The following is a 24,987-nucleotide window of genomic DNA, read 5'->3' as shown; positions in this document are numbered from 1 at the left end:
ACAAAGGGCCGTACCATAACAGTAAAAACTAACATTTTATGGCAAAGAAATGCTAATCTATTCTGTATGAAAATGTTATAATATGGCTTTAAGGATCATCCCATAACCATGCCCAATTTCATTGCTCCATTGCTGGGAAATAATTAGAAGAGATTTCCGAGAGGCTTTTTTGAACGCATTTCAATGGGAAACGTAATGGTGGTGTCCCTTGAAGATCAAATTAAAATTTCAAACGTTGCGACATTTTGTTTTGGTTCATAATTTTAAATTCATGTGTTGTTTTTTTATCTATCTACTTAATAGGTATATAGCTGAAATAAAATGCAGGCCTATGTTGTCATTTTTGCCGGCCCCCTGCGTGAGATAGGCTAGAGTGATATTTTCGAATCGAATTAGGGCTACTGGTGCTATATCTACTGAGAATCAAATAGTTGCGACATTTTGTTTTTGTTTAATTTTACATTCATGTGTTTTCTTTCAAACCTCTTAATGGGTTTTTTAATGATTATCATCTTGACTGTCTACCGAAGATAGCAATCACGGCGGGTTTATATGAGACAAAAAGTAATTTTTTGCGTACTGAATCATCATTGTTTTTTTGTTTTCTTTTTCTTATTTTGTTTCCTTCATGTTCCTAATTATCTCTGCTATATAAGTGCCGTTTTAAATTTTGGCCAGCTTCTTCATTTTAACATTTCTTTACAGCTTTGTATTCGGCCTAATGCCGATTTTTTTTCAGGCGCGCGGCAAATTATAGCCGTTTTACCATCCCCAGGATTTTGCGTACTGAATCCTCACATGTTGCGTACTAGGCTGAATCATCATCATCTAGAACGCGTGTTAGGCAATATTTTTTTGAACATTATTTTGCATGTTTCTTGCTTTGCTTGCTATCTTCTGTAGATAGCATTTAGGGCCTACAAAGAAAATAATTCATACCTCTATTTTTTTCTTTATGTTTAATGATTTTTTTTAATGATTATCATTTTGACTGTCTACCGAAGATAGCTTGACGAAAGCTTGACAGTTCTAAACTTGCCCGACAGCAAACCCGCTAAAGGATTTAACTGTTCATACGAGACAAAATTTTAACCAAGTCTTAAATAATGGTATTTTACAAGTTGACCTCAAATGACCTTTGACCTCAGTATATGACCTTGAATACCACCAATAGAGGTTATCCACTTAACTCATGTGTGACTTCTAACAAAAGGCACTGGTTCCCATAGTATTCCTCATTCAACCCAATTCAATGCACAACCTCGGAGTTACTTGCATGACTTTGGTGGGCTATAAGGTAGTGGGAACCACTAGATACACATAATGCAATTTAAACAGTCATGGTAGAACATGCAGGTACTTCTTCTGAAAGTCCTAAACAAGGTATAGCAGTCGCTGATAGGATATGCAACTTATAGAACACGGATAGCCTCTATAGATGAGGGTTCCCATAGTGCAGATATGATATTTAAACTGTTCATACGAGACCAAATTTTAACCAAGTCTTAAAAAATGGTACTTTACAAATTAACCTCAAATGACCTTTGACCTCAGTATATGACCTTGAACACCAATGATAGATGTGAGATCCCATAGTGAAGTTATGGCCCAAATTTGGTTGCAATAGGATTTGAACTGTTCACATGAGACAAAAGTTTCACAAGATACATGTGATGGAGGGACGGACATTGCAAAAACAGTACGCCTCGAGGTGGAGACCTTTTGATAAACAGTAATTTCACACAAGAGTATAAAAACAATATTTTTCTTAAAAACATTTTTTCTTTAATTCTTTCATTAAAATCAGACAATTGCTGTGTTTTACACCATTAAGCAAGGTAGTGGGAACCACTAGATACACATAGTGCAATTTAATATTACAGTGAATTACCGAGATGAAAACACATCTCAAGTGTTTAAGCATAATTCTATACTACTTTAAACCATATATACTTATTTTTTATGAGATGATCTCCAAATCATATATATATTATCAACACCACATATAATAATCATAATGATAATAAATAAGAGTTCTTTACATGAATAAAACAAAACAAAACGAAAAACAGACCGACCACTGAAAATTGTTGACAAAAAATTCAGAGCATTTTCAAAATATGTTTGCAAAAAATCATCAAATTTTTGCCAGATTTTTTAAGCTTTTGGTGATATTTTTAAAGTCATATTAGCCTTCAGAATAATTTTTTTCAAAATCACAACGACCGACCTTTACTTGAAAAGTCTGTCCGCCTGTAAACAGCCTTCGAAATAACCCTAATCGCAGTGCAATTTGCACCCCTAAATTTGTCTGTTGCAACACAACTTTAAAAGTATGGTGCAAAATTGCGATACAACATGTACTGATTGTCTGAGAGTCAAATTGTTCTGCATCAGATGAAATTGCACCACAATTTTCAAAATGGAGTGCAAAAGTTCACCCCAAGGTAAAAAAAAAGACTTCCCATAAAACAGGGGTTTTTCAGCCACCTAAACAGACAGCATAAATCGCTCAAATGTTTTTCCTCCTGAATAAAACTGCAGTACCTGTACACAGATAACAAAACATATACATTTACTGCTATATCGACTGCTCAAGTGCAATAGCTGTCCTGTAAACCTTTGGCAATTTACACACATGGCAGCTAATCTATTGCATTTACCCACTTCTGGCACTGAGCAGTTGATAAGTAAAATGGTCGTATATCTACAAAGCAGATTCTGAGTTGTGATTTAGGAGGGAGACCATTTTGAATAATTTTGAGTCATTTACTTCCAACGTAAAATGCAGCACCTTCTCGTAATAGACCTTTTCATATCAAGATCAGAAAAGTTTGGAAAACCGCGCTATTCATTCAATAAGCTAGGGGGTCAAATTGTACCCAAACTGGCAGACAAGAAATGTCATGAATTACGACACCCTTTTCCGCAAAAATACAGCTTATTAAGCCAATGTGAACATGGGATCATCGCGAGAAATATTTTCCCAGCATATTGTGCTAACACCTCAGCAACTTGGTTTTTCACAATAAGATACTAATGGAAAGAAATGGACAATGTCTGTCATTTTTCGTCAGTAAAATAGTTTTTTACAAAACGTTTTGTTTATGTGCATCACCTCTTCCACAGTCAGTCTCTTACACAACACTTCCACCACACGCTTGATTGCACGTCGAGTATCCTTGGCAAAAGTACCTCTCTCATCCACAATTGACCGTTGAAAGTTCATCATAGTTTATGATGCCTGTTATACATTGGAACTTCGCACTGTACATGATGCTGAAGAGGTACTTTTATGCGCGCGCGATAGGGGAAATTATTTCATGCTTACAGATTTTATCCGAATTACTCAGTATGAAAAGGTCTATTCATCAGATTCTACTTATTTACTTGGGATAAATGGGCCATTCCACTTGAAATCCATACACCCCCTATGGAAAATAAGATTTTTAATCTCCCACACAGGGAGTGTAAATTTCAAATGGGGTTACCTGACTGGGCGACTCCATTTGAAATCTATACCCCTTGTGTGGGAGATTCAGGTCATGTCTTCCATAGGGGGTGTGGATTTCAACTGAAATACATGTAGCCCATTGCGTTTAAGCAAGTGCTTGGTACAACGTCACTTCTGACTATGGACCACACTTTACAGAATGGTCGACTGCAGATCCGTCGGATAACGCTTTTTTAATGGGAAATGAACTTTGCTGCTTGGATGACGTCACGATGAGGTTAGCATTTATTCCGTATTGAAAAGCGTATTCCTACGGGATCTGCACTCGACCGGCCTCTTACATACATAATCTGTTGCTTGCATGTGGTTTCATTTCATACATGTTCCTTACCCACCACAAATCATGAAATACATGCAAATAATTGTTCTTTTGAAGAATGCAACTACTGAAAAGCGCAAACTAGTTAACCCTTCGAATTTTCTCTTAGACCTTTCACAGCTATTATTTTTATAGAAACATTACATGTTACAAAGTAATAATTTGTACACCTGTTTGACAGATATAAACATTAACACTACATATTTCATCCATTATTAAGCCCGGTCCTGACTCCACATCGCAGCGCGATGCGATGCTATAAAAACTGTAATCTGAGCCAGGTTTTTATGAGCTCAGCGGCGAAAATTCTCATCGCGCGGTGGAAATTTCGGTCCGCGATGGAGTTGAACAATGTTCAACCTTTTCAAAATCATCGCAGCATCGCATCGCGCTGCGAAATGGAGTCAGGATCGGGCTTTAGACATGGACACAATGGGTTCTATCTAGGTAGAATCCCTGAAATCTGTCAAAACTTTGGAATCTCAAGTTATCAACTTGCAGAAAATTGGCCCAATCTCTGATTCTCGACATTGCCAGCATGTGAAATCAAACACATAGTACATTATATTTTTTGCACACATGTTGTCAATATCACCCAACCACTATTACAGGTGTCATCCAAACAATAGCCATTGTCTTACGCATCTTCTCTTTTGTGCTATTTACATCTAGCTATGTTGATTCACCTGTACCATTCATATAGGGTACAATTTGTATTGAACAATATGAGAAATATTTCGCAAGAAATCAATTCTGAGTTTTTGCAAGAAAATTCTCAAATATCTGTATCCATGGAAACTTCAGAGCATCGTCTATGATTGATGCAAATCTTGATTAAGAAAAACTTTGCAGGAATGGATTCATGAAATTGTGCGTAAGTTCTAGGAGTGTCATGTCAATTTTTATAGTCCCCCTTTTGGACAATTACATCTAACAAGAACCAGCAGATTCTGAGCTATACTTGTGTTGGGGTCTCCATTTGATAACATTAAAAAAAATCTGTTCACTTTACGATATGCGCAGGAAAAAAAATATTATATAACTTCCGATGCTTTCCTGGTATACACAGCTGCCAAATTGTCGTCAATTTTTACAAAGTTTATTACAACTTTCTGATCGACAAGGTACCTCTCTTCTTTTAGACAAAACCATCCCGACTATATATCACCACAGTGCTGCTGAAAGTTTTCAGCTTTGAGCAGTTAAATATTGTGCCACGCTACCATTTTGGATGGTCACAAAAATATTTTGTGATGAAGATGTACAAGGGTAGCCTTTCTATGCTTCAGTGTAAAAAGATTGCAAGTGCTTCACTATGATTTATATCGGTATATATACTTCCAGCCTTTTTGCAACCAACACTATCTATAATCTATGTTTCCTATCTATGAACATCAATATTTTATAGTCCAGCTATTATACATACACCATAAACTAATAAAACATAGACCATTCACCAACTGGCTAAGTACCAGCATCATCTGTTATGAGGGCCAATCGATCCAAGCAGTGCAACACACAAAATTGCTACGCATATTTTTACCGTCTTTCGCGCACACAACGCTCTATAGCGTAACGCGAAGGCACTGGTGTGATTTGTTCGACACGCACAATAAAAAATCAGCCCTCATGAATATGCGCGGATTCACAGCATACAAAGCACAAGCACTTTGCCTGTTGGTGAATGGTCTGCATCTCGTAAGTCTATGACAAACACAGACCTCACAGAGGCTGTATGCCTTTTTTCTATAATTGGATCAGTGCTACAAGAGCAAGCATTTTGTGGTATAGAGGTACACGCATCACATTGAAGCAGATTGAACACATGCCTAGCTTTAATATAATATTTACAGGCATATATTTTTTCCAGTCCTCTTATGCAGTCCGTGTTTTGATACTGATTGATCAGTCGCTAGTCACTCAGGAGAGTGAGCCAAAGTCCTCAATGTCACTTATTATCAAAAACAAAATACTCAATACTGAGTAACAATTAATTGAACATTTTTCATAATAATATACTTAATGCTGGCTAAATTGTCATCTTAAATTAGAAGGAAAAGATTATTATTTATTAAAAAGTTACATGATGTACCTACTGGGTTGAAAACCAGAATTAAATAAAAAGTATCATACAGTGCATGTGATACAACCAAACATAAATAGACTTAATAGCCTAGTGTGTGATGCCATATCTGCCATACTGAATTCTCACACATGGAGATCAGAGTAGTGTGGTGTACCTTTCGCATGGACCAACAAGGTTGTGTGTTGCCAAAGTATGTGTCTTTGGTGCTTACAGCACATTAGACTATCCCAGTTGAAATACATACACCTCCTATGACAACATTTCCTTAATACCCCACACAGGGGGTGTAGATTCAAATGGAGTCACCCATTCAGGTAACCCCATTTGAAATTCAAACTCCCTGTATGGGAGATTCAGGACATGTCTTCCATAGGGGGTGTATGGATTTAAATTGGAATAGCCCATGGTTGGCATAGCCCATTATCAGCACAACTTTAAGTACATGCATGAGGCAAACAAGAATGCAGTTAAAAATTGCAGTTTGCCGTGCACATGCCGAAATAATCCGCAGGTACAATGTACACTATGTTGCCTTACACAGGCAACACCGTCAAGTATGGCAGAGTCTGGACTCAAATATTTAAGGTTGGTCTTAACCCTGGAATTATGGAAACTTTTGGGCTTCATAACTGCTAAATTGATGGTCTAAAGTGTAAAAAGTATATATATTTAGAATGACAAAGATTTAATGAATCCATCTGTGATGTCAAATTTGGGCTAATGCTCAGTTTTGGACAAAAATTTTAAAGCTTTTTTTTTTTGCCCAAATTTTTTCATTTTTAAAAACAAGACATAAATATCTAGGACCACTTTTGTATATTTTTTTAATATATTTTGATCAACTTCACCAAAACAATGTGAAATTTTATAACCATTTGCAGCCATTTTTAGTGAAATTTCTCAAAGTTCATCAAATTTTTTTTTTTTTAATTATCAAAAAAGCTGTCCTAGACATTTATAAATATATAGTTTTTAAAAATCAATAATAAATTTGTTTTTGGTTGCGTTGTTCAAAAAAAATTTGGGCCAAAAAAAAAAAGGGTTTGGGGGATTTTCACCAAAACTTAACATTTTTGCCCAAATTTGATGCCCACAGATGGATGCATGAAATCATTGCCATTCTAAATACATACACTTTTATATATTTTAGTTTATTATTATGAGGCCCAAAAGTTTCCATAATTCCAGTTTTAAAACCGACCTTAAGTCCAATCTCTTTTTGATAGTCAACAAAAACAGTTGGGTCCTGCCAACAAAAAGCCAACAGAATATGCAGGACAGAATAGAAAAATAAAAGATTGTCATTGCAAGAAAATATAACCACAAAAACATACTCTATAGTTTTTATATTCAGTAATTACAATGATAGTTTGATCAGCTCGTAATTGGCAGGCCTTATAACATCGCAGATTAATAGCAATATATATTTTTATTTTGCAAATTGTCTTGTGACAACTAGTCACAAGCATCACACATTAGTAATTGAAGTCCTATACTTGGTCTTTTATCTCAAACACAAAATACAGGTCAACTATATCACTCTTAACATGGGTCTACTTTTCGGGGTAGTGGTAAAGCCCAACAATTCCCGTCGATTATGAGCTGATCAAACTATAGCTGTTCATATTGCCACAAAATCCCACTTTTTTAATTTGTTTAAATAATATGTCTACTTATGTTTCCAAATAAAAATCACCATGGAGTACATCATGTCTTCCTTTATTAATTCCATTTTATAACAATGAACTCCTATGATGCTGACCACAGCAGCTGAAGGGAGTATCCCATAATGCTTTGCGGTACCAGAACTGATTGTACCATAGCAAAAAGGAAGGCAAAATCCCAGACTTCAACTTTCAATTACTCTCTTAAATCTGGGAAGCTTAGACTTTTGTTTGAAAAAATATCACCCATAGAGTATTGTGAATCTATCAATAGCTCTCAATATCTAAGCGGCTCTTGTTAATATTTTGTATACATTTGCTATGGAGCAAGCAGATATACTGCAATGCATGATGGGATACTCCTTTCAGCTGCTGTGGATGCTGACATTGTGCTGTATGGTAGGATATTTTCGCTGGGTGAATTATTCACAATTCAACAATTCTGGACCCTTTAGTGGGTGTTTAATTTGTGTTTCCAAATATATTCACATTAAGTACTATTTGTAATGTATATTTTACATGTAGCGGGGTTAAAAATTTGTGATTGCCTGTCTGTGCAAAAATTAAACCCCACATAAATACCTCGCTGTACAGTAGTCACTAATGAAATAAGATGTCCATGGGTGTAATTACAAAACTTCTTTATTTTAATGACTACAAGTACCACATGTGCAAAAATAGCTTGTAAACACTGGAGTGAAGTAAATGAGTTTTATACAAAGACAGGAAAATGAAAACACAGGTAAATTGGATAATATCCTCTACTAGGCCTAATTAATTTCAGGTGGATAATTTATAATATATTCAAGTGGGTTAACAATCAGTACAGAGAATATATGCAAGCTATTTTTGCAAGTTTCCAAGATATCGATGCTCGCTACCACATTTCACAGAAAAACTAGATTATTTGTTGTTTTTAATAACAGCGTGCAAAACACGCTGTGCACACTTTGTTTTTACATCTTCCTCACACGCTGTTCGAGAGCGTCAAGTTCTAATTTGATAGCTTCTGGCAAGTCTTTGTTAACCTGCTCTTTCAGGTATTTACGAATCGCCTGACACTCCTCCAACCAGAAATCTTTGGGCAGATGGTACAGCCCGTGCATATCGACAGATTCTTTCAGTCCATCCAAGTTGATGCTTCCTTCCGTTGGTACATACCCGATGGCAGATTTCTCCGCCACGTTGTCTTCGTTGCATCTCTTGAAGATCCACTCCAAGACGCGGGTGTTCTCACCGAATCCGGGCCACATGAAACTGCCGTTGCTGTCTTTGCGGAACCAGTTGACGTGGAATATCTTGGGGAGCTTGTAGCCGGGCTTTTCCTGGAAGCTGAGCCAGTGAGCCAAGTAATCGCCGAAGTTGTACCCAAAGAAAGGTCTCATGGCAAATGGATCGTGCATGACCACTTTAGGCATAGCTTTGCCTGTAAGAATTTTAAAAAAAACCCTTTTTTTTAGTAAGTTTGTAAATAAAAAAAATAAGCAGCTTAATAGGTTGAGTATTACAAGGTCCTTCAGCAGTGTCCAAGTGCTCTTCCTGATTATTGTTTCAAAAGATACAACCTTGGCGGAAATTTGTTGCCACACCAGCACGTGCTGGTGTAAAATAAAGCAATCGCCAGAGCTAAATATGTCACAGTACCGCATTATCTTTGTATAATAGTTGCAAAAATGCATGCACACTCAATTTAGACCCTCCCCTTCCCCACCCCCTTTCAATGTTGGGAGACTGAAATGTAGACATGATGACGATTTTGTCCAAATCAACATTGCAATAGGGGGGCGGGATGGATGTTGGCCAATTAATACTTTGGTGTGGTAACCTTTTCCGCCAAGATTGTAGGCCCCCCTGGGTCATACGATGCTACGCAGCTTCATCAGTGAATGAGGTGCTGATGTGATTTAATTAGCCAATCAGAACCACTCTTCCATGTTTACACTGTAAACAGCGCCAAATCTGCAGACCACTACCTTACTGAAAGCTATAGCAGTAGAATATTTTTGAAAAGAGTTCACTTGGTCTTCTGCTTTGACCCATGTTGTACTAGATAGCAAATCAGTACAGAAAATTGAAATGGAAGAAATACATTGTGGGATACCTACCTGAAGCATCTTGTGCCGCTGCTGTTGCCTCTGATCTCATTGATGCACCAATAAACACACCATGTTGCCAGTTGAATGATTCATATACAAGTGGTACACCTAAAATGAGACAAAAAATTTGGCAGGTGGGGTTAAAATGATGTCATATGATTGGCAGCAATATCAAAGAGCAAGCAAATCACTTTCCTGCTTGGTTTTTGTACGTGTGAATACAGAATCATTAAAAGTATGAAAGTAAACTTGGTAAATTGTTACCGAATATGAGGGAGTACAGACTCTGTTCTTATGGACAACCACAGTCACAGCTAGCTCTAGTAACCAAACTTGATCATTGACCTATTTTAGAGACAAAGCACCGACCGCCACACATGAAGTTAAAAGAAATTACTGATAATTGGCAAAATCCCACGGAGCATTCTGGTGTTACTGAGAAGGTACAACTAGTATTATTCTGTGTTAGACAGATAGGTCCTGTACATTTGAAATCCATAACAAGACTCCCAAGAGAACAACTTAATTCTAGTAGAGGAAGACCTTGCCCTCCAGACATATTCTGACAAAGTCGGTCTTGAAGATCCAGTTTCTGAGCAGGTACAACTAGTATTATTCTGTGTTGGACGGATAGGTCCTGTACATTTGAAATCCATAACAAGACTCCCAAGAGAACAACTTAATTCTAGTAGAGGAAGACCTTGCCCTCCAGACATATTCTGACAAAGTCGGTCTTGAAGATCCAGTTTCTGAGCAGGTACAACTAGTATTATTCTGTGTTGGACGGATAGGTCCTGTACATTGAAATCCATAACAAGACTCCCAAGAGGACAACTTAATTCTAGTAGAGGAAGACCTTGCCCTCCAGACATATTCTGACAAAGTCGGTCTTGAAGATCCAGTTTCTGAGCAGGTACAACTAGTATTATTCTGTGTTGGACGGATAGGTCCTGTACATTGAAATCCATAACAAGACTCCCAAGAGGACAACTTAATTCTAGTAGAGGAAGACCTTGCCCTCCAGACATATTCTGACAAAGTGGACGGGTAGGTCCTGTACATTTGAAATCCATAGCAAGACACCCAAGAGGACAACTTAATTCTAGTAGAGGAAGACCTTGTCCTGGTGGGTCTTGAAGACCCAGTTTCTGTGTTAGACAGATAGGTCCTGTACATTTGAAATCAATAGCGCGACACCCAAGACGACAACTAAAATCTAGCAGAGGAAGACCTTGCCCTCCAGAGATATTCTGACAAAGTGGGTCTTGAAGATGCAGTTATAGATCCATTCAAAGAAAAGCCTATGAAGAAGTGACAGTGTGAACGCCAAAGTCAACTAACCATTACACAAGCTAAAAGAGCCAGAAAGGCTGTATTTTATGAGAAACCCTTGGCAGCGTGAACGCCTGTGTCAACTCACCAGACAATCATCACACAAGCTATAAGAGCAGGAAAGGCTGTATTTTATGAGAAACCCTTGGCACACAATTCCGAAGCAGCTGATGAAAGTTACAAGTTGGCAGAAGATTGCTAGTTTTATCTACTATTTCTCTTTTAATAGATAATTTGACCAAACATATGATTCTATTATCAAGTGATCACAAGAAGCAGCAAGAGTGAAGTGTTTTTATCTGGGTCATTACCAGCATTATAGCTATACAATTTCAGTGCTGGTTAATTTTAGTAGTTGAGTGTGTGTAAGGAGAGATATTAAGGCCAGAGTAATGGAAGACACATTCGTCCACGACCGAATTTGAGATTTTTTGATATTTATCAACACTAAGATGTATTCTTTCACTTGAAACTGATAAAATACAACTTGCTAATATTTATTCGTATTTTTGCTTGATTTATTTCACTCTTTTCAACTCTAAAAAGTCACATGGCTCAAGACAGCTTAGTAAATTGGCGGAAATAATGAGTCAGAAATGCTTGAATGCGAAATATTGTGATTACTGCTGTCACAGCGTCGACGTGTGGCGCAACTCTCGCGCGTATGTCCAACGCAGTCAAGGCGCATTCGGTATGTTGTTAACGCCAGCAAATGTGGTGTAAACAAAACACAAATTTGCAGTCCAAATGCCACTTAGATTTTTTAATTATTTTGAATTTTGGCGCACTGAAAGCAGACATTATAGATTCATTGGTGCAAAAAGATGCATATTTAGACCATGCACCAGATACAGCTTTTACAAGTGTGAAAGTCTTACCGTTTTAAAATTTAAGGACGTTTTGTGCATAATTTTGACATTTTTTTTACTAAAACATCGATTTCTCAGAGTTCACTGTTGACAATATTGCACGATTTTTGTGACAAGATAACTTCGAAAAATATGCAAGCAAAGGGTAAACTTTTTGCACTATCCTTTAGAGTACATCAAAGTCTAGGGAAGGTTTTTCATTTTTTTAAAATATTTGTTTTAAACAAAAATATACACCATTATGTGCAATTTTTAGCTTAATAGAGTGACAAAATGGCTTTTTTCACATGTTTTTTTCAATATTTCAAAAAAAGAGACTAATTTCAAAAAATAAAAAACCTTCCCTAAGTTCATGTCTCTTCTTCATGAAAAGCTAACTGACTTTTTTTTTACTCGAACGGCTTTTTTTTCTAAGTTGTCACAAAAAATTGGGGTAAAAAGTGAATTTTTGTGATTTTTTCAAAAACTTGAGATTTTTGAACAAATCTGACGTCACCATGGGATTCCTTGACTCATTTCCTTTCCAAAAATGTATAGTTTTATATACTTTGGACATACAATTCAGAAATAATGAAGCTCGAAAAGGTCTTTATTCTCTCCCATTACTCTGCCCTTAAGAGATGAATTCGTCGGAGAGATTAATTTGTCTGTGGTGTAGCTGTTCTCCCTTCTTGCACACAGCTACACCACGGACAAAATTCATCCCTTAATCTCCCCACACAGACAAATTCATCTCTTACTGTTCTCTCAGGTAAAACCCACAACATCTTGGTTGTAACTTGTTCATTTTCTGTGATTTCAAAGATTTTTTGTGGTGGCAGTATTTTAACTTTTATAGACAGTTTGTGCTTAATAAGTAGTTTGATTAACTGAGTGTGATTGATACATGCATGATGATACATAGACCCTCCCTCGGGTCCATGGAGAATGACTGGTAATGTAGATTACATAGCATTAAAAATCAACCCAATACATGGACCCTCCCAGTCTGTAAGCAATTTGCCTTCCAGTTCCCACAAAATGCTGGGAGTTCACTTTTACGGATTTGGAGTCACACAATCTTTCTATATACCACGTCCATGTTTTCACTACATTAACGTTTGTGTAAGCGACTAAACCAACAATATTGTATCCGACCAATCAACGCAGCTTGGCAGCTGGGATATTTGAAAAGGCTTCCTAGCTAAATAATGTGCAAACATTTGCAAACCGCACTACGATAATATACATAATATGGACAATAGGCTAAGTCCGAGTCGAAAGTGTTTGCCTTTTTTATTATTGCTGCGTACCATGGGTCTATCAGATGCGTGCCACTTGAGCTCAATACCTCTCAGTTGTTGACAAGTGTCCCATCCGATCTTGCGTCACATCCCGCGGCATAGCTTTGTGCTACCATATTTGAATTGAAACGTAATTGACATCAGAATCACCGGGCTTCGTTGAACGAATATTTGGAAGGGAGATCTGAAACAGATTGGACCAGTCAAGGAGTCAGCGCTCAATGTACTTTCGCGTTCACTTATAATACGAGTAGGCTCTATGTTTCTGTATTGCTGCACTGACTGTGTGTGTAATCAGTGGCGTCGATTTGTGGATAAAGAGGAATGGATTTTTGGCATTGAGGAAAATAAGGGGGGGTTACAGGACTTTGGCATTTTTTTCAAAGGGCATTATGTAATTATTTATTGTTACATGTACATTATCCAGAGATGGAACCGAACCGAGACTGGGGGCCAGTCTAGATAATACACAGATGTTAAAAACACATCAAGAGTTTAAGGGAAAACCCTCATCAAAATCACTTTTTCTTTAATAAAGGTGCTATGATTACCAAATTTTGTCTATGGGCCTTTGAGTCATTAAAGGGGAAAAAATATTTTTCACCTAATTTGCATATTATATTGGATGCCATCTTGGATTTGAAGGTGTCAAATTTCAAAATAGTCTATGGACCCACGGAAATGAGTTAGGAACTGCACAGACTACAGAGAATTCAAAACATTACTGCCAGACTTGTAACATTCAGAAAACCACATGAGCACATTACACCTGTTTTACATGACTTGCATTGGCTACCAGTTGAGCAAAGAATTATATTCAAAGTAGCCTTGTTTGTCAACAAGATTTTATATGTATCAGCTTCAGCATATTTAACTGAACTTGTAGAACTGTATTCACCAGCTGGTAACCTCTGTTCTGCTACAAAAGGATTTCTCCAAGAAACAGTTGCCAGAAACCAGTGGGCCAGCAGATCATGACATGTTGCAGCTGCAAAAATTTGGAACAATCTGCCATTTTCAGTTCGCTATGCTGAGTGTGTACAGTTTAAATACATTTGTTCCAAATTGTATTTAATTGACTCCATGCACATCATGAACTATATAATACTAGTGAACTGTTTTTTGTATATGATTGTTATAATATTATTGTTTATATACCTCATATATAGATCCCTCTCATCTGATTGGTTAAAAGTGGAGTCATTAAAATATCTGTGCCCCCTTTTTCTATCAAGATGACGTCATAAGCAACAGCTGTGCTCCGGGCATAGATTCAGCTGTGCCCGCTAAATAATTGGATATTCGCAACCCCGAATACACAGATCGCTCGTATACATTGCGCACCCACTATACGGTCAGTGTTGATTACAGTTTTGTAAAAGAGACTAGCGGGTCACAGTTCGCAATGAATTTGACAGCTCTCCTTGCAGACAATGACCTTTCACCGCCGTAGTGAGTGCCGTGATTTGTTTACTATCTGTTACATGTCAAGGATTTATACCTGCCAAATGTCACTTTTTAGACAAATTACTACGATCTGAAGACTCGGCAGTGTGTGATGTTAGCACAGAAACGGTAGGGTTTTAAATGTGAAATCGGTAGATATTATCGGTCCAAATTCTGCACCCTTGGTCTTTTAATGCACTGTGCATTTTACTTCAGTTACAGTTCATAGTCAAGGCTTATGCAGCATCTTGTAGGCCTTGTCAGCTCAGGAAATCTTTTAACCAATCAAATGAGAAGAATCTATATTATTCGGTATATAAAACAAATATTGACTGCTTAATATTCGGGGCACAGTTTAAAATTATAGGCCCTCGGTGATGTCAAACCCATGACTATGCCCTCAGCTTCGCTTCGGGCATAGTCACGGGTTTGACATCACCTCGGCCTATAATTTTAACTGTGCCCCTCAAAGCAGTCAATATTTGTATAACATTGGTTGATTTTTGCGATATGAGCATCTCTCAACGGATACCGGCGCTTTATGAAGTGTACATTATTATTATTAATTTTTTAAACTATAATCACCTTTAGGTCTTCTTCCTCCAAAGATGATGGCATCGATGGGTACACCCCTAGGATCTTCCCATGCTGGGTCCATGACGGGACACTGGCTGGCTGGTGCACAGAATCTAGAATTAGGATGAGCCGACAAGATCTTCTTTCCTGCATCAGACAGCATGTCTTTGTGCCAGTTCTTGTGTCCTAACCATGTTGTGATATCAACATTCTAGAAATAAAAAGGTGAGGAAAAATGGTCCAGAAATTGTTAAAATAATGTCGCAAGTGAGAGAATATTTGAATGTAATTATGCACTTGACAGGTGATTCAACTTGAATTTTTATTTTAAAAGTTCAAACAGTAAATTCTGAATCCTTTGCTTGAAACAGTGGGGAATTTCCCAGGCTGAAATTGTGCAAAAATTCCTTTAGATTCTCATAAGCAAAATGTGTGTAGATCACACCTGATTCTCACAAGCTGTGGAATCATAACCTTTCTCAAATACATCTTTTAGTTCTAACAATGCACCAATAAAAATTTTTTCACTTGAAGGTCGGTGGTCAGACTTTTTCATATTGTGTTTTGTACCTCACATAGATGCGTGTATCAAAATAATCTGATTCCCAAATTTTTCAAGAGTTAAATTGCAAGAATGTAAATGGGTAACATATCCATTTCCTGAAAATCCATCTGGTCCTTGGACAGATGGCTGAGGGCTTGCGCACAGTATTGAACATTTTAGAGGGGTTTGTCTGGGGAATAGGCTGCAGGGTATCACCATTTCTAAAAAGGTTGTTTTGGCTCTTTTTATGACAAATTATCATCATCCAATTCCGAAAAATGCAACAAAAAAAAATTCTTTTTCCAGATTTTTTTTTTTGGGGGGGGGAGGTGGGAGGGGGGCACCAAATTTCTGGAATTCTGGAAGATTTACATCCCTGAAATTGCACTAGCAGTTATTAGAAGAAAATACATGTTTCACAGCAGCTCATAAAACAGTAAGGGAGATAACCACCATGTGGGAGATGAGGCTATCACTTTTACGTTCATAACATCTAAATGGAACACATTTCGGACCTAAAATGTCTTTGGGATTATTAGAAATATATGTGAGCTTCTTTCTGATGCCAAAATCTCCATTTTGATATGATAGTGTGTTGAGATGACGCTGACGATCTGGTCAAACCTAACTTTCTTGCTTACTTTCTGAATACTCTCACACTCTTTGTCTAAATCACAGACATACCTTATCAACCTCTTTCTCAAGTCCTTCCCAGAAGAAGCCACCATCACCAGTCTCTGCTACATTTGTGAATACCGTGTTTGACTTGATCGTTTCCATGGCGTTTGGATTGGTATCATGTGACGTTCCTGGTGCGACACCAAAGAACCCATATTCTGGGTTGATAGCACGGAGCCTGCCCTCTTCGTCAAATTTCATCCACGCGATATCGTCGCCAACGCACTCGGCCTTCCAGCCAGGGAGTGTAGGGTTAATCATGGCCAAGTTGGTTTTGCCGCATGCGCTGGGGAACGCTGCAGCAACATACCTCTTTTCACCTTGGGGATTCGTGAGACCAAGAATCTGTTTTGAAAGAGGAATAAATATCAAAATGTAACTTCCAACCATTTTTTCTGCACTTTGTACACATTTCAACATCAAATAATCTTGTAAACTGTTTTTTAAATATGAAAATAAGCATATTTGTAAGAACATATTAATGCAATTTGCACTTGAAGAACAACTTGAGTTATAGTAAATAAATAGTTCACTGTGTGAGTCCTTCAACATTTAATGTGGTCATACATGTTTCATTTTTTTCCTAATAGTTAGGTTTTGGTCCTGACTAAAAGGAAAAGATTAAAAGTTTAATCACTGGAAATTAAGTTTAGTCTCAAGATTAGACAGAGTTAAAGAAGTATTTGTTGTATACTCTGATGTGTGAATTGATTATCTCACTGCGATTACTTGTTTGCTATAGTGGAGCCTTTTTGATACTTCCTAGTACAGCGGCTCCCAAACCCATACAAAAGAAAATCATTAAAGTAAGGTGTATAAGCATTATAAACACAAAGCAGCATTGTGTACCTGAATTAAAATTTTTCTTGTCCTATGCATGATTTAGAGGTTAATAACTGCGCAAATCAATCTTTATTGCTCTTCCCAAGAAACCTGGCGCTGTGGATTGTGAACAACACCGCACAATTAGCCTTATGAGCCATGTTACGAAGATAATTCTAAGAATCCTGTTACTCCGTGCAAGAAGTAGAATAAAACCTGAGATTGGTAAAGAGCAGTTCGGCTTTGTAGAAGATGCTGGTACCAGGAATGCGATTTATGTCTTGAGAATGATAACAGAGAGAGCGGTAGAGATGCAGAAGGATGTTTTCATGTGTTTCATTGACTACTCAAAAGCCGTTCACAAGGTGAGACATGATCAGCTTTTTGAAGATCTTGGTAAACTAGACCTGCATGGAAATGACCTACGACTGTTGCAGAACCTTTATTGGAACCAAACAGCGTGCATAAGGGTGGATGGAGATTGTAGTGAATATACAAGCATTAAGAGAGGAGTCAGACAGGGATGTGTGATGTCACCAGATCTCTTTAATTATTACAGTGAGCTGATCCTAAGGGAGCTAGAAAAGGAAAATGGTCTCGGTATAGGTGGACATAACATCACGAACATAAGATATGCAGATGACACTGTCCTATTAGCTGAGTCTGAGGAGGATCTGCAAAGGCTTCTTGATGTGGTGGTTCAGGAAAGTGAGAGGAAAGGTTTATCGTTAAATTGCAAGAAGACAGAATGTATGGTGGTATCAAAGACTGAAAGCCCAACATGCATATTGAAGGTGAATGATCAAAGAATTAAGCAAGTTTCCTCCTTCAACTACCTTGGCAGTCTAATTACAGAAGATGCCAGATGTATTAAGGAGGTTAAGAGAAGGATTGCACTGGCTAAGTCTGCGTTCTCAAAATTAGACAAGATCCTAAAAAACAGTGCCCTCAGTATAAAGACCAGAATTGGTACTCAACTGCTATGTCATCCCTGTATTAATGTATGGAAGTGAAGCATGGTCAATAACAACAGACATTAAAAGAAGATTGGAGAGCTGCGAGATGTGGTTCCTTAGAAGAATGATGAAGATCCGTGGACTGATAAAGTGTCTAATGACGATGTCCTAAGTAGAGCAAATGTGAACAGGAAGCTGTTACGTGAAATCAGAGTTAAGCAGCTCAAATTCCTTGGTCATATCCTCAGAAAGGATGGTTTCGAGAACCTAGTATTGACAGGAAGAATAGAAGGAACAAGGAGCAGAGGCAGCAAGAGAGTGATGTGGTTATCAAATCTGAAAGACTGGCTAAAAGAAAGGGGAGCTGAACATAAAGCGACAGAGCTTCTGGAGATGGCTTATAACAGAGAATTGTGGCATGACATGATCGCCAACGTCTTAGGATATGGCACCTAGAGAGAGAGAGAGAGAGAACTGCGATCGGTTATTTGGAGGGCATTGTGAAAAATCTAAACATTTTGCCTTTGGAACCGAGGAATATTCCAAGGGGCGCAGCCCCGAGGGATATTCCAAGGTCCAAAGCAATTTGTTTGACGCACAACACAGCGCACGTGGAGGTTACTAATATTTACGCTGACAGCGTGGAGGTCCACGGATCGCATGTATCGCGTATATTAATGAGGTTATGAATTAACAGTAAGCAGCTTTTGAATGAGTAATTTCAGGTCAAACGGCATCTTATTTTATAGCCAAGTCAGACAACAAAAATAACCTCATAATTGGGATATTCTATTTAAAATTCATACTACCTCTGTGGAATTTGCAATCTTCCACAGGGGGAGTATGAATTTTAAATGAATATTTGAAACTCACCCTCCCTATATCAGAAGATTAAGGTTGAATTTTCTTCACAGGGTGTATGAAATTCAAATGGAGCTGCTGAATGTGGTGATTCCCTTTAAAAATCATACACCCCAAGTGGAAGATATTTCTTACATCTTCCCCAGGGGTAGTGTGGACTTTCAATAGAATACCCCACTGTATGACACACTCTCACATGCATAAAGATTGATATACATAGGATGCAAACTTGATACCATTACCACATTTACTCAGACAACCCACACATATCCTGCAAGATCTCTTATAAGATAAACAAACTTAATGTATCCAGGACAATCACATTAACACTGGTATCCTTGTGTTAGTTTTAGAATTTAATCCATGATGAAATAGTTTACATGCAAATTTTCATCTTTTGATCCCGCTTTTGATACAGAAAAACATATTTCTATGTACATGCAATTCAACAGTAGTAGAGCAATTTTATTTAGTTTTTATGACATATATTTTTTCCTTCAAATTTGTGCTTTCAATTTGATAATTTTAGCCTCTTTTCAAGGACCACATTGGAAATAAGTTCTTATTCATTTATGACTTTCATGTCTTAAGTGATCCCGTTTTAACAAGTTTGAATTGTAATCTTTTATTTAAAATTTTTTTCTTCTTTTTTTTGTAAATCTGCCTCTTTTTCAAGATGTTTTTAATGTTTTTTTACAATGTACTTTTTAAGATGTACAATTTTGATATAAAATTGGATCGTTTGAGCCCATATTTATTGGTCGAGCTATGAGTTTAAAATATTGGACGAGACGTAGTCGAGTACAATATTTTAAACTCATAGCGAGACCAATAAATATTGGAGCATAAAGCATCCAATTTTATCATTATTATGTTGGATCCAATATTTTCACACACTTTGACTCATCAAAACATAATAATGTGCAATATTATTATCTTTTAATATTGTTAATTCAAATAAATTCAATCAATCAATCAAAATTGTTTTTAAATGTTGTTCATATTCATGAAATTGGTCTATATGACAATATGTTTATATTTATGAGCAGTATGTTGCGACTACTAAAAAGCCAAAGACGTGCAGCTCTACAAATCACCAATCCCTTTAGCAATTTGTTGCAGTCTCTTACCAGCATGTGTTCTGCTAACCAGCCCTCGTCCTTTGCGATTCTAGATGCTATTCTGAGAGCAAAGCACTTCTTGCCGAGCAATGAGTTGCCGCCATAACCGCTACCAAATGAGGCTATCTCTCTCTTGTCTGGGATGTGGGTAATCAATGTCTTGGGTGGATTACATGGCCAGTGATTTGTTGGTTTCTCTGTACACAAATAAATCAAGCAAGATGATAAGTGGTATATAAATATTACAATATTACTATTCATTCAAACAGTATTTTTAGATGAATGACCTAATTAGCTACCTAATCAAGTTCATGTTCATTTGTTTTCATCTCACTTCACATCAACGTTATAAAAATTGAAAATGCAAGAATAGTACATTATGATATTACTACATAAGATAAACCATAAGAACATGACGAGTGAAGAGATGTGGATGATGCAAAGAGTGAAGCTTGTGGCACCCAATCTGAACAAGATGGAAATTTAACTTGCATTACGATATTGATGTGTACAATGATGATATCATTGAAAAGAAATATAACTATATGGAATCAATTTTACCCATCAAAGTTGATACATGTACTTTGGAATATGAAGAAAGTTTATAATTTGTTCTTATAATGCAAGTAACCTAGGTGCACCACCAACAGTATGTTGTTCTATTTACACATTTTACTATTTTACAACTTTAAAAAGTTGGAATAGAGCAGTTTAGAGAGCCATCAGCGGAGTGACTACAAGAGTAGCACTGTTTTACAAATTGGATTCTGTACAGCGCAGTTTGAGACAGCCACAGGAATCGGACTACAATCCACGAAAAAAAGGTTGGCACACTTTGCCTGTGTTTTGGTATCTCTGCCCCCGCTCCCCCAATTCAATGTTGGACCAAGCCATGTTGTCAACAGGTCCGTGAGACCCTCTAACATTGAAAGGTGGGGAGTCAAGGGTGGGATATAGGAGGGAGTCTGACCCTCCCCACTTTTAATAGGGCATGCATTTCCATTGTTTAGTGCAAGTGTGCCAACTATTAATTTCGCGGATTATTTATTTATTTAATCTTTCTTTAACCAGGGTAGCCCCTTCAGTAACTAGTACTGATCTCCAAGGGGGCCCTGAGTGACAATTCACAATATACATATATACATTGTACAATTTCATAACACTAGGTTTTGAAATATAAATTAAATTAAAAGCAATGCATGGACTCAAAAGTTACATGATACATTAGTTACATTGTACATCAGGTTCATTTTTACATTAGGTCTGGTAACACCAATAGTTACATGAATAAATACTGATAATATTATAACAATGTACATGTTTGGCAATCAGATACAAAGAAAAGACAAAAAGTTGAATACATTTGTGGAAATTGATAAAATCTAATCACAAATCTGAAATACAGGTTTTAAAAGTATTAAGGGTCATGGAAGAAAAGTTTCTGCGGATGTCTTGAGGGAGTTCATTCCAAGCATAACATGATCTGTAGTGAAAAGTTCTCTTGCCAGGATTTATGTTCCATTTTGGAATGGCAAGAGAATTGAAAGTTTGGCTTCTGGTACCATGAGTATGAAGAGATTGCATATAAATAAATTGAGAGGATAAGTAAGATGGTGCATTATGGGTAAGGCACTTGAACACAATTATCAGAAGTTGTTTTTCCCATCTTGTATGTAGTTTATCCCAGTTAAGAGACTCCATCATATCATTAATAGGAGTTCTTATATCTGCTGACAAAAGAGTACGAGCAAGTCTATTATGGTGCACTTGAAGTGAAGTTGAAAGGGTGTTTATGCAATTTGTCCAAACAGGACTACAATAGTCAAAGTGTGGCATGACAAGGGCATTGGCAAGCATTTTAAGGGTATCATTTGGAAGATAATACCTAAGTCTACGGACTTAGATATTAGAAGAAATATGGCTTACATGTTCATTCCAATATAATAATTCATCAAATACAACCCCAAGATACTTAAATTTATCAACTCTTTCAATATTTTTACCATGGTATGAAACATCAATATCATCAAATGTATTCAACATATAACTTGTGCCAAAAATCATGAGTTTTGTTTTCTTGATATTCAATGTGAGATTGTTTTCATTCAACCAAGAGGCAACATTAGACAAATTATCATTTAATTCTGCTTGAAGAAGTGATGAATCATTAGATGAATTGTCATCTGCATACATTATAGTTTTACAGTTAACAGAGTTTGGAAGTGAATTTACAAAAATGATAAACAATAAAGGCCCTAAGATTGTACCTTGCGGAATACCAATATTCACATCTTTAAAGTCAGACATAGTAGAAGAAATATTAACAGCTTGTGACCTATTACTAAGATAAAATATAAACCACTTTAGACATGAACCAGAAATACCACATTGCTTTAATTTGTTAATTAGAAGACTATGATTGATGGTATCAAAAGCCTTCTTGAGGTCTTTTGATACCATGTAGTTACAAGATCACTGTAAGCATCACCTGTTGGTTTCTAATATCCACCCATTCTGCCCAAGCGATTTAACTCAAAATACATGATCATGTATTGTTTGGGTGATAGACTTTCATGTAAGGCAGGGAACATCATATGAAAATACCAGTAGACCCTGCACCTTTGAAAATTACTACTAAGTTAAAACTATCTAGATACTGTACCATAGAGTTTCATCTATAAACATGTAACTCTAAATGAGTATCCTTTTGACAAAATGCGACAAAAGGCTGACACCCTCCACAAAACATTATTTGGAGTTTGAAACTATATTACTGATACAGGTGGCTGTACAAACATGTATTATTGTTAGACCAGTTGTAATGTTTTTGTGGTCGGTGTCTGCCATTCATCTCTTTTGTTAAAAAAAACCCCACTAATTTAGAGGCATAAATTCTTGTAGATGGAATTTTATGGTATGTGGTGGTGGAATGAGGATTATAAAGAAGTAAAGATATTTTACTAGAATATTAATTAAATATTCATTTTATATATACATGTATGCTAGAAGAGTAAATGAAAGGGATTTTTTTCATCATGTTGCCAAGAAACATATCCTGTCATGTACTTACTTTCCATGGGAAGAGGTTGGCCAATTGAGTGCAGACATTTGACAAATTCACCGCTACCGATTGCTTTCATTGCTGCCGCGCCCATTCTGGTCATGATTCGCATACTAGCCACGACGTAGAGCGAGTCTGTAAGTTCTATACCGATCTTGCCCAACGGTGAACCAATAGGACCCATACTAAATGGAATCACATACATGGTACGACCTACAAGAAAAGTGACAAGTGAAATAAGGAAAGAAAACAGGGTGTCAATATTATTATAACTAGGTTTGCAATCTTGACAAAAACATTTACATTGTATATAATAAACACCTCCATTGATATTTTAGTCATCATCAATGAAATAAAAATAAAATCATTTTTATGATAAATTTACATACATGTGGCATGATGTTGCCAATTATAAAAAATACTGTTCAATTTTTTTTTGTCAGCCATTAATAAATAAAATAATTGCTCATAATTCGGTAACCCCATCCAATACTGATGTGGTTAGCATCTAAAATGTAGCATTCGTAAACTGCAAGAAAACGAAGTAAAAAACTTTTAATTGAAAATTGCGAACATGCGACTCATTCCCCTTGATCATGTCACATATCATATGGTGAACATTTTAAAATTAGGGATGCAATCACTGGTAATGGAAAACTACTCGTATTGGACACTTCTACTCGTTTTCAAAACCTCCTAACAATGAGGAATTAACCATTGTTCCTCCTTTGTTATGTTACCCAATCCACTTTAATCTGAGTAGCAAAAAAACGAGCATCGCCACTTGAAAAACGAGCATCGCCACTTGAGAAACGAGCAGCAAAAACGAGTAGCAAATCAGCAAAAAGCACCCAATGCACAGCTTGGGTGTATTGGTTATTTTGGGAGCTCCAAACCCACTTGAGCCGAGATAAGTACCGTACATACTTCAGCGTCGCCGAAAGTGATAAAAGGTTCGATCGATCGTAGCAAATTGTTGGATGTCAAATCAGTAATATAAATAACCTAATTTTATCAACATTACTTTTAGCATGACCATCTTCTTGTCTCTAGAGTTTGCCGTTTAATATTTCTGTCACTGATTGCAACACAACAGCAACACGTGTTGATCACCAAGTTAAAATATAAATCACTCAAAATTTACATTATACTTGGAATAGGCCTACGAGCTCATACGTTTTTTTTATTCATACTTTTTTTTTGAACTACGAAGGAGAAAATCATGTATCAATTAAAATTAGATTGCTTGCGTCTTTAATTAATAATATTTGTTTGGCTGGCGATAAATTGTGTTGTCCCGCTCTGCCATGGATCCGGAGTAGGCCTACTAATTAATAACCAATGGATCAAGAATATCTATAAATGAGAACTAAGATCATGACAAAGTCTTTTATATCCGTTGTTTTGAAAGTTTATAAATCGTCACGGACGTGAAGCAAAAAGAAAAAAAACCAACCTGCGTATGTAGTTTTATATGCCTACCGTATTTTTGGCTTGTAACTTCTTTCATCTCGGGTTTCATCTCAATTTATATTCCTTGTAAGTTCATGAGTTGTATTGTTTGACGGACGTGTTCTGCTCCTTTCCAATTTTTTAGAACCAAAGCACTGCACATAATTAATAAATCACGTACTTAAGTCCGGATCCAAGTGCAAGCCCATAAGTTATGAAGGCCGGGACAGTCCGGGATGATAACCCACACCGCACCGAGACCCACCGGCCACCCAGCCCGGCAGTTCCCGGCCGGTGAAATAACCAA

At 36.9% G+C, this 24,987-nt stretch overlaps 1 protein-coding gene across 1 annotated transcript in view; it reads right to left on the bottom strand.

Moving 5' to 3' along the window:
- Nucleotides 1–4,828: 4,828 nt before the first annotated feature.
- LOC140135421 (phosphoenolpyruvate carboxykinase, cytosolic [GTP]-like) overlaps nucleotides 4,829–24,987 on the bottom strand; it is a 42,739-nt gene continuing 22,580 nt past the window's right edge. The window contains exons 4-9 of the mRNA XM_072156915.1: nucleotides 23,238–23,441; nucleotides 20,177–20,364; nucleotides 16,414–16,752; nucleotides 15,195–15,396; nucleotides 9,689–9,787; nucleotides 4,829–9,009 (exon numbers count right to left, since the gene is read on the bottom strand). Of these exons, the coding sequence (XP_072013016.1) occupies nucleotides 8,540–9,009; nucleotides 9,689–9,787; nucleotides 15,195–15,396; nucleotides 16,414–16,752; nucleotides 20,177–20,364; nucleotides 23,238–23,441 (1,502 nt within the window). The 3' untranslated portion in view covers nucleotides 4,829–8,539. The remainder of the gene's footprint in view (nucleotides 9,010–9,688; nucleotides 9,788–15,194; nucleotides 15,397–16,413; nucleotides 16,753–20,176; nucleotides 20,365–23,237; nucleotides 23,442–24,987) is intronic.

This window comes from Amphiura filiformis, chromosome 16 (assembly GCF_039555335.1).
Source record: "Amphiura filiformis chromosome 16, Afil_fr2py, whole genome shotgun sequence".
NCBI classification, from domain to species: domain Eukaryota; kingdom Metazoa; phylum Echinodermata; class Ophiuroidea; order Amphilepidida; family Amphiuridae; genus Amphiura; species Amphiura filiformis.
Note: the sequence above shows the minus strand (reverse complement) of the source record. Positions and strands in the feature narration are given on the sequence as shown.